Source organism: Strix uralensis, chromosome 2 (genome assembly GCF_047716275.1).
Source record: "Strix uralensis isolate ZFMK-TIS-50842 chromosome 2, bStrUra1, whole genome shotgun sequence".
NCBI lineage: Eukaryota > Metazoa > Chordata > Aves > Strigiformes > Strigidae > Strix > Strix uralensis.
Window position 1 is genome coordinate 7,472,218 of NC_133973.1, and position 10,935 is coordinate 7,483,152.

At 43.9% G+C, this 10,935-nt stretch overlaps 1 protein-coding gene across 3 annotated transcripts; it reads right to left on the bottom strand.

Moving 5' to 3' along the window:
• Window positions 1-72: 72 nt before the first annotated feature.
• MIX23 (mitochondrial matrix import factor 23) lies at window positions 73-10,919 on the bottom strand. Of its 3 annotated transcripts, none has more exons than XR_012626790.1 (6): window positions 10,834-10,919; window positions 9,864-9,989; window positions 9,180-9,326; window positions 5,563-5,622; window positions 2,057-2,170; window positions 73-198 (listed from the first exon to the last, which is right to left on the bottom strand). XR_012626790.1 is itself a non-coding variant. In XM_074854027.1 (5 exons), the coding sequence occupies exons 1-5, from the start codon at window positions 10,882-10,884 to the stop codon at window positions 2,120-2,122; spliced, it is 435 nt and encodes a 144-aa protein (XP_074710128.1). In that variant the 5' UTR covers window positions 10,885-10,919; the 3' UTR covers window positions 1,877-2,119. The 3 variants fall into 3 exon arrangements, 1 of the variants encoding a protein (XP_074710128.1); XR_012626791.1 differs by lacking the exon at window positions 73-198 and adding an exon at window positions 205-1,843; XM_074854027.1 differs by lacking the exon at window positions 73-198 and having other exon boundaries at window positions 1,877-2,170.
• Window positions 10,920-10,935: the final 16 nt, after the last annotated feature.

Consider the following 10,935-nt stretch of genomic DNA (forward strand, 5'->3'; position numbering starts at 1 on the left):
GAGGAAAAATAGTGCTATGTTGGGGTTGGGTTTTGGTTTTTTTTTTTTCCATAGTTCTCATAAGAAATGCTAGGCTGGTCTACTGCAAAAAAAAAAAAAAAAAAAAAATCTGTGTATATATCACACATCCACTTCACAGGTCATTTTCACAGCATCTGCTTAAGTGAAGAAGTTTTCCCACAACAGCTGAGCAAACATCTGGATGGACAGAGGAGGACAATGATTAATTCTCATTACAATCTTTAGTTTCTACAGATATACAATACAAGCTTAAATTTCAAGAGCAGTGATGCCAACTCTATACACGCCAGCAGAAGTTTCTATCATACAACTGGCTTAAAAGGAGAATTTGTCCCTGCAGTTGTAAATCCAAGCCCTGGAGAGAACAAATATTTTAGACACCTATATTAGAGGTCAGTATTTGAAATCAAAACTAACTGTTCTCAACAACTCATTAGTGGACCACCTCCTGTGGAAACTAGGTTACTGGCAATTCAGCCCACAGTTCTGAGCAGTATTTGATTTCCACTTTGAGGTTACACAATTACAAGAATTTAACCACTGAAGAACAAATATGCTTTCTGCTGTCAGAGTTGCAGAAAAATGACGAGAATACTTCAAGAGTGAGAAGAGCGCTCCAACTGGAGTAAAGTTCTGCTTAGAGCAGTTGCAGTACCTTGGGAAAAAAAGGGAAAAAAATGAAGTTTGAACATTAGGATTTACATCCTCGAAGACTTAAAATAAATTTCTGCCTCGTTCTCAAAGAAAAGTGAGAATAAATGACTTTGCTGCCTAAAAATAAAGGCCGCCAAGTAGTCCGAGTCTCTACTGGACAAAGAACTATAAAACAGATGATGCTGAACAGAGTTTAGTCAGCTTTCAGTAACACAGGTACGTTCCTCCATTTACTTCCCACCTCCCATACATGCACAGCATTTAGGGAAATAAGAGTATAGAGTATATAGTCATTTCAGTGCCATTACTGAATTCCAAAGTGTTTGCAAGATAAGGCCTGTATTTTTAAGGCTCTGTTCAAGTTCAATGGTTCTTAAAGACTTATCACTAAGTAGTAAAACAGCTAGCAACAAAGCAGTAATGTAACAGCCAGCAACCAAGCAGACCTTGTCATTTGACTGTCAGCCAATTAGCGTGAGTAAAAAATAAAGGTATGATTATAGCAATTCCGCTTTCCTCCTACTTATCTGCTTTTAAACGCTGTGTTGCTTCAGCGGTGTTGCATTAAAGCTTTCTAAATACACCACTGTGGCCAGAATCAACAGGATCAGATATACACAGCTATTTTCTCAGTTCAAATACAATTCACCTGTAGAAGGATCAGCTGTTTTCTCAGTTAAAATGCAATTCACCTATAGAATTAATTATAAAGGTTCATAAGGAGGGACAAAAATGGGGCCACCAGATAGTTAACTGTCTCATTCCCAAATGAGACATATCTTTATCGCCAACCCAAAGTGGTTTTAATTGACACCATGTTCCCTATTTAAAGAAAAAATCCAGAACTTGGTAACACAGACCAAAGGCCAGCATGCAACAGACGCTGCCTGTCAGTTTTGTGGGAAAATGGCAAACCTGTATCCACATGCAACTCTGAACCAGCGCTGCTAGTGCTGAGTAGTTCAGAACAACGCCGGTAGCTTCTTACTTTCAGGGATGCTGAATCTACGCTTGCTGATCATTCTGTAATTTTTACCTCTTTTCAGATTTTAGTTGGTTATTTGCACAAACACGCCACGTTCGCTGATAGTTTAGCAAGCACCAGTTCAGGGCTCGTCCCTGCTCAAGGCTGGTTTTCACACTTTTTTCCCCTCTAGGACTGCTGAAGCTGTAGAAATTCAAGAAAGATGCCAGTTTCGCATTCCATTTGAAAATTATTTTAATACTATAAAACTCATTTGTTCACATATTTTGTACAAAAGATGAGTTGTTTTCTCTTAATTACAGGAGAATCATTTCAACCTTGATATTTCAGCTAAGTAGGTCCAAAACAAAATAAGACTGGGTTCTACTGGTTCTGGAGGGTCCCAATACAGCTCACCCAAGGTCTCTTTCCAGTTTGGCTCTCATGGTTATGGACCACCTTGATGGAAAATACCCCACATCATTGACTCTTCGGAGGCTTGTAGTGAATTCGGCAACGCTCATTAAATACCTGAGACACCAAAACAGAAGAGCAAAAGCAAATCAGCCCTCATCCAGGAGATGAGCAGAACTTCAGAGCTAGTTCAGGCAACTACCTCCTCGCACAGCGCCCATCTCAAGCTGCCCAGCCCTGCCGTACCAATACATGGTACTTACCAAGGCATCTGTCTCCATTCACCTTCTCTCCCGGCTTTAGTGAATCCAGAGTTTGCAGCCTGATGCTGGGGGACTGCACAGCACTAAAAGTGTTCTCCCTCAGATAAGGCAGGCTTATAATCCTGGTAGTCTGTCATCCTCAAAGATGATAATGCCTTTTTTTTTTTTTTTTGAAGTGGAAGGCTCCTGACCAGCTGTGTTCTGTTAAATTCAATCTGGCATTTAAATTTGGACACTGTATTCTTCTCTTTCCTGAGCAAACGCATTTTACATTGTTGTGACAGCTAAGAAGAGGTGCAAGGGCTCTCGAAAGCCAGGTTTGCACTTTTACTTATCTAACCACAGGTGCTGATGCTGTCAGCCCTCCTATTGCAAAGGGCACACTGCTCTCACCTCTGGCAGCTTCCTGGGTAAAATTTAGGACACAGAACTAGAGACTGAACTGCAGGCCTTGTCAAGCAGACTGCTTACCCTAAGAAAATGTGACTATTTAAAGTAAGGCAGTCTGAATCAAAAGCACAACACATAGGCTCCACAAAAGTTACAGGTGCTCTTTACAAGCGATTTTGGCTCCAAACTTTGTCCAGCGCACGTCCTGAAAAGCGACACGAGCACCACCTAGCACCAAGTTGAGGCACTGGCAGTTATTAGTTGCCCCACCAGCACTCCTGCAAGAGCAGGAGTTTTGCCGAGCTGTCCAGGGACTTTTCAGATCCAAATGCCTGTGATCTTCAGGATATCAAGTTTCATGAACTCTCCCACTGGCTTCACGTGCAAAGTGAGTGGTCTTGTAATTTTGGGGAAGTTATGCATCACTTTATATATTTTAAACTGTATCTTCCTAGAATCTTCTACAGCTCACCTCCTTATTCAGAGTTCAGAACATACGGCAACTTCAGCAAAAGTGAAGTTTGGAGCATGCATTAGTTTTAGCACTGATTCTTAAAAATTTTTGAGTAATTTTCAACTTATTTTCAAATTTAATTTACTTTAAGAAACAGACACATATTAAAAACTGCTTCATATTGCAGAAAACAAAAGTTGTGATACAGTTTCTTTCACACACACGCAGCCAGCCTGTCCCATTACGTTACCACATGCAATGGACACCTCTGGAAGAGTTAAGAGCATGTAAAGGTCTGAGATCAGATAAGTGATAGAGGAAACTGTAGAAATTAAGAGCCACAAAGGGTTCCCATTCAGAAACATTTTAATACTAAGCAAATTGCACCACTCTTGTCCATTGTCTGTCAGACATTTTAAGGGCGTATATGTCTTAAAGGGTACTGGAAATACACTCTAAGACACCATGAGGGACTCTCGCATCAAACAACAAACCAGCTTGCTGTCATGAAAACTTTTAAAGCATCTTTAACAATGACTCTGCAGCCTGTGGAAGATCAATACTGCAATCTTACTAACCAACTCCTACTTTTAGGATCACTGACCCACAGATCTCAGTGTGTTAGTCAGGCCACTTAACTCCATCAGTCTACCTGGGAAATGCTACGCTAATTTTTCAGACAGGAAAAACAGTGTCTGAGAAACCTTAACATTTGTGTTACTCTGCAGAAGTTTGATTCTGCTGTCTTTTACGTATTAATACAAAACACTGCAATGACAAACTCCACTGTGGAGGTGCTGTACAGGGACTAACGCAAGTGTCTTGTTTTGGAAGTCAATTCCTTGTTTGGTATCAGCCAAACAAAATTCCACTGCATGCATTTCTATAAAGCAGCATCTTTCTGTATGCCACTATTGCAACAGCTACCCACAGTGTGTGTTTGAAAATAACTGTTTCCTGATCAGATTTTTCCAATCACTTTTCAGTTGGTTAGGGTTAATGTAAATATATAAGTGTACTTTCCAATTAAAAGTCTGCAACAGTAAAATAGAGTGCAGTTCCTCACCTGCAAACCAATAACCACTTCCATGTAACATACTGCATTCAGTTCACAACTATGGTTCTAATTCCTTCCGTGACATATTTTTACAGGCAGCTAAATGCTCAAATATCCCTGCACCATGCATACCTCACCGTTTATAAACTCTCCAACTCCATCTTCAGAAAAAATTAGACATTTCTGTCACTAGCAAAAGCTTAATGCACCTACAGGAAATTATTGGCATCAGTGCTAAGTTTAGTGCCAATTCTGAGCTTCAGAATGAAGACAGAAGCAGCTGTTGTCCCCCTAGAGCAGAGTCACCATAAAATATTTGCCACTGGTAACCTGCAGCATGTTGTTAAGGCTGTGGCGCTGCTTAGTCATATCTGAACTGGTTTAAAATTAATTAAGCTTAAGAGCATGATTAGCTTTTTCAGACAATACAGAGGTAGTACTGATGGCAAAACATACCTGGACAACCATGTAAATTCTCATCTAATCAGCCTGCATTGAGCTCTACTGTGGTGACTAGACCTCCAAGAATACACAAGACTTAGAGCTGTATTGCCTTTACACTGATGCAATCTAGGGGACTAAAATCCTGAAGTAGAGATTAAAAAGACAGCTGCAGCTAGTACTAGCTATTCGTAAAAATCCTTTTTGCATTTAGAGAGGGCAAGAGGTTCTCTACACAGTACTGAAAGCTCTGAAAAGCTGCAACAAACCAGAAGAGGATGCTAGATGTGAAATGCTGCAGTGACAGAATACAGCCACCTCAGAATTTAAGTTCAGTGTTAAAATCACTTTGTAACAAGACAGTGGCTGGGGCCATCAATCCAGAGGGTGATCTGCCCCCTCTGTTGACACAGGAGAGCAACAGCAAGCCTGCCCCTTGCACCAGGGAGCATCAGTCTGGACTTACAGAAGCTCTATCAGGAAAAGGTTCAACTTCTACAGCCCCACCCTCCTCTGGCCTCTGCTCAGAAGCCCGATCATTACCAAACACGGACAAATTTGAACGACTCATCACTCCAACATTGTTAGAGACCCAGCAAAGCTTTTCAGACAGGGTCACCACAGAAGTCTACAGAGTCCTTAGCTACTAGGCAAGAGGAGAAAGGGAGTACTCCACAGTCCTTCCTCCCCTCTAAATCAGATGCTTTTCTTTTCTTTGTAGTGCAGCTGAAAAGCTTTGATCTCTGCATCCAGAACTGGGAAAATGACTGACCTAAAACGTTTTCCCCAGCACTGCCCTCCCCTATTTCTAATTAACCTGCCTCATAAGGCACCAGTCCCACATCTCCAGTGCAGGACTGTCTGTCAGGACAGAACATCATCGCTATTTTAAATGACTGAGTACCTTCCAGCTTCTGTCGTTTACCACTTCTTCAACATTCAGCTCCGACTGCATCAGTTTCAACTGCAGAAAGTAACAGAAAGAGGGTTATTGTCAAACAGGCCTCCCTGCAGCCGTCATTATTTACTACAGTGGCAACTTTCTAGACCACAACCCCAGGACCAGCTGCATGTCCCCTCCGATAGTGCAAACTGAAGGGCACGATGCGTAATCCTCCTGAAAGCCTGGCCAATACGCAGGGAGACCGAAGTCTGCAAGGGCATGGTGAAGGCAGACTTGCCATGCAAGCCTGGCAGAGGTAGGTCCTGATTACTAACGCTCTGTTCTTAAATATTGCCCGTCAAGATTTGCCAGCAATTAACTGATTAACGTTGATGGCTTCACAGACAAAAATAACTACACTTAATTCAAGCACTCGGCACAGGGAATGCCAGTGCTGGGGTTAGCTCTGCAGCCCTGAGTTGTCAATTCCTCCACACAGGCATTATTAGAGTAGTATAGGGAGCTGCCAACAAAGCTAGGACTGAACACAGACCTCAGATTCTGGATTTAAAATTAAGATCATAAAGAGAGCTTCTCTGCTTCCTTTGCTGTCTATTCTGTGCACTGACCAAAAAAGGGTCTACAAGAACAGACCACGTATGTTCACGCTATCTGAACCAGTTAATGTTATGTGATCACAGTAGGACAAATCAGGTTTACACAGATGCAAAAGCTCCGGCAAGAGCTACCACAATGCACAGTTCCTCAGCACTCACTCAATCCATGAGAAATCCCTTTGTTTTGCACCCATTAGAAATTCCAAGGGGCTGGTGTGACAGTTGTGTTCAGGTGACCTGTGGTAATTTAACCCTGCCACAAGGCCCTGAAGCAATAGTAGGAGATATAAGAACCATCTGCCATTTTTTCCCTACATTTAGGATGTACTTTTGTTGGAGTCTTTAACGCAACAGACTGACGATCGGAGTTTATCCATTTCAAAGACATGGTTCCAATTAGAGTTGGTGAACAGAGGTGCAAGCCAAGACAGCAATCCCATCAAAAACCTTCCAAGTAAGATGTCCAGACACACACAGCTACTACAGTTGGTGGATGGACTTTTACCTACTCAACAGGACTTCAAACTGTTTGAAATAACAACCCAGCATCCACAGAGAGACTAGATGACCAGGACTAGTCTCTATGAAATAACCCAGAAGATCCCTGGCAGTTCAGAGAAAGGTTTTTCCTGCTGGAGGATGTGAATAGGTTTATAATCATCTGGACTGTCACATTAATTGCCTTTGACACCAAGCCTAAGTAAAACTACTATTTTAGCCTTTTCCTCAGAGTTACAGACCTAAACACCAATATAGCATCAATCAACATGGCTACAGAGGAGGATTTGTTGTTGTTTCTAAAATATACTCTGACATTTTAACAAGTTTTCCTAACTCACTTGATAAAGCTAATAATCACGATACTGTATGTTTTGGATTTCCAGAATTTATTTGGTTGGATATTTTGACACTTCATTCAAGTAAAGATGATAAAAAATTAATACGATAATCCAATGATGTGTTAATGTAAGCGGATTCAAACAATTGGCTGCCAGACTGACACTACTCCAAGTTTTCTTATTCAGTGACCTCAAAGTAATAATTTTGGATGAAGTCCTCCAATATGTACCATTAGCAAGGTAACAGAAACACAAATAACAAGAGAAACCAGATCAGTATCGCAACCAAGTGAATATACATTTGAAATGCATAATCTTAAATGTAGGATGTGTTCTATCAAGATAGGTTATTTGAGCTGTAGGAAAAACAGAAAAACAACTTTCACACAAGAACCAAAAAAAAAAAAAGCGGGGGACTACACCTCATAAAGTCCAACTGCAAATTTGAGGCCATCTCATCAAAAGATTTCTGGGATGTTTCCAAATCATGGATTGCTTTTAACATTTGAGATTACCTCCAATTATTAAACATTATCACTGTGATCCTCCTCATGGTTTCAGTGATAGGTTTTGGGCTCAATAATTAAACGATTTAAAGAACTGGCTCTGCAAACAAAATTTGTAGAAAATACTAAGCTACCATTCTAGTTTTCCAAACTAATAGGGATGCTTGTTAGCAGTTCCACAAGTGAAGCTTTAAGAATAAAACCACTTGCCTGTCACCTGCTTCCTTAAATCTGAGCTCGTGACAGAGCACTTCTCTGAAGAGCACATGAACAAACAGTTCACTCACGCAGTGCCCGGGAAAAATCAGATGTTTGAGTTCAAATCATCCCCTCAGGAAACTCTTTTACTACAACTGCATCAGCATCCAGCTGCTCTTTGAAACGGGGGCTACAACAGGCTCCTCTTGGAAGTACGTGGTAAGTGGATTTTTGAGGTAGTTCAGCACCGCAAAAGCAACATTTCAAGACCCATCTCCAAGTCTTGTAGTACTGCAGCAGGGAAAGCCACGCCCAGGATACAGGACCATTTATATGTATATATTTATATAAATGATGGTGGGATGTCTGGCTGTTATGAGAAGAACTCAGTGTTACATTGGAAACGCGAAGTTTAGAAACCCTGGTTAAGATAGTCCTCAACAGAGGAAGGCTCACTAAACTGCTGAACACAGACACACCTAGCCAGCATATGCAAAAAAAGTAATAAGCTTATTTAGTACGTGCTGCAAGCATACAGTGTGGAAAAAAACGTAAAGTAAACACGAGCCATGAGGAGCAGGTCTGGAAGAGAAATCAATGGAACAGTTCACGTCCCTGCTAATCTCTGCTCCTAGAGCTACACATGTGGTATCCTTTCCCCTATAAAGGAGGCCCTGGAATGAGGAAAAAGAACTTCAGTGGGATTCCCTTCTCCAATTCTGATCCTCCATCTAGATCACCTCTGTTCACCTCTGGTTTTCATCCAGAGGCCAGAAGGTTGAGAGGACGTTTGCACATTAAAATGCCTTCTGTAAACCCAGAAGTCTCTCTCACACCATCACAAGGTACTCAAAAAAATTAATCCAAGAAATACTAAACAATAAAGAAAGTTGGTTAAGTGGATTTCAAGGTTGCCTGGCAGCTCCTCATAGAGGACAGAAACTCCAATTAATACGCCAAGTAAGAACGATGCTTCTCAGGGCAACAATGAAAAGGGACAGTTTTAAGGCTGCGTAACCACGTGGTGCAAGAAACATATATAAAAGCCATATTTCATTATCTTCTGGTGTTTGCATCTTGGCACTCATACCTGCTGTTTGCAGACATACTAGTTTGACAAGATCTCAAGAAGGCAAAATGAACCTTCAGGCATTTTGAAAGGACTAAGCAAGCCCCAGGTGGGGCTAAGTGGTGTCAGTCAGTGAAGGTTAGAGCCACCACGGGGAAACACACGTGTTTGTCTACGGCATTTGTGTCATCGGATCTCCAAAAATGCTCCACTTGCAGGGCAAAAGCAGCTCTGTTTTGAGGGCTAGGGCACATGGTTGTTACAAACCCAGCCAACGAGAGCCTTGGAAAAGACTGGGTGAGTCAGTTGGAGTCCCCTTCAGGTTGTCTCCATCACACTGGTCTTTCTGCTTGGGAAACACACCCTCTTCTTCCTCTCTAAGTGATCTCTCAAAAGCTCCACCACTCACCTTTGTCTGCTCTTTCCTGAGTTGCTTTAATAATGCTACGTCATCCTGGGCCTTTTCCCTCTCTTCTCTGAGAGTTTTCACTACACTGGAAGTCTGAGCGATGCAGTTTTTGATGATTCTCTCTCTGCTGGTGTGAGCATCCATCAACTAAGTGGGGAGAGAAAGAAAGTCACAACAACTCAGCAGAGAGTAAAAACCTCCGAGTTACAAGTTAAAAGAGAGACTTTCTAAAGTCAAGGTGTTGCTGTGCCTATAGAAATCCCTTTGACTCTATAATCTGCATGTTGAAAGCGACACTGCTTTGAGCAGCAGCTACCAACGTGATCCAAAGTCCAAGATATTACAAACAAGGAGGAGTCCTGCAAAGTAGCAGGAAAAGCGTGCTAGCACCCATTTCTAAAAGAAAGGAGTGGACTGGGCCGACACCATCCACTGAAGCCTGAAGCACACCTGGAAGGCTTGGTACTGCAGCACAAATAAGTTCCCTGCGTGGTTTTAAACCGAAGTAGCTGTTACATGCACGTGGTTTAGGTGCGTAGAGAAGTCGAGCATGTCAGTTAACAGATACATGAGGCACGATCTATCAAGACAGTGGTTTTCTTAGAAACTGAGGAGGCTTTACTGGCCACTGCACATAACAAAACCCCAGGAAGGGAGCTGGAAGTCAGAGGAGCACACACTCACAGACTGGTACAGCTCTTTACACGTCTGGCTGGCATCAATCTTCCCCACAAAGGAAGCTGTCGGGATCGTAGTGTTTAATTCGTGGACAATTCTGTCATCGATCGTCCTCATCACCCTGAGCAACTCCTGTATAAAAAAAAAAAAAAAATTGCTTATATCTCTGAGAAAAGCCTACTACAAAAAAAAAAAAAAAAACCCAACGCAATTGCATGAGTCTTTTAATAGAAAACTATGTAGATTGCTTACAAACAGCAGAAAACCCCCCACCAAACAAACAATTTCCACGTGCAGGAGTACCTGCTGCAAACCAACTCGTTTCCTTAGCAGCCAAGGCCAGAGGTGGGGAGAGGACTAGTCAGTGCCGATTAACTACCACCCCCTGAAGTCCCCCGGCCCCGCCGCAGCAGCCGGGCCCTGCTCGCCCCGGTTCCCTCAGGACACCCGCCCGCGCTACCGCCAGGCCGGGGGGCCGCTGTCCAGGGCCCCATCCCCACCCGGGAACGCTTCGAGGCGGGAAACCGGGCACGACCTGCAGCAGGACGGTAACTCCGACTGCAAAACCGCCTTTTTTTTGTGGGGCAAGATATTTGAGAAACAGGCCAGTTGCCTCCGCCGAGGTGGACCCTGCTCACGCCGCTGGAGACACGCGTGGTACTTCACACCATGAAGCCGCCCACGGAGGTTCCCACACAGCGGGCTCCCAGGAAGGAGCCCCGAGAGGGGGATCCCCCGCCCCGCTCCCTGCCCGAGAGGGCCCCGCGCTTCCGCCGTGGGACGTGAGGGGAAGGCCGGGCCCTGCCCCCTCCTCGCCGCCGCCGCTGCATCCCGACCATTGCGGGGAGGGGTGACCTCGCCACTCTCCCTCGGGGCCGCGCGGTGGCGGCAGGAGCGCGCCGGGCGCTGGCAGGCGGCGGAAGCGAGCCCGACCCCCGCCCTCCCCGCCCCTCCGCCCCGGCCCCACGCGGGTTACCTGGAACTCGGCGAAGTCCTCGCAGCTCGCCGCTCCGCTGGGCGCCGCCATATTGGAAAAGCCGAGGCCCGCGGCGGCGGCCAATCCAGCGGCGAGGCGGGA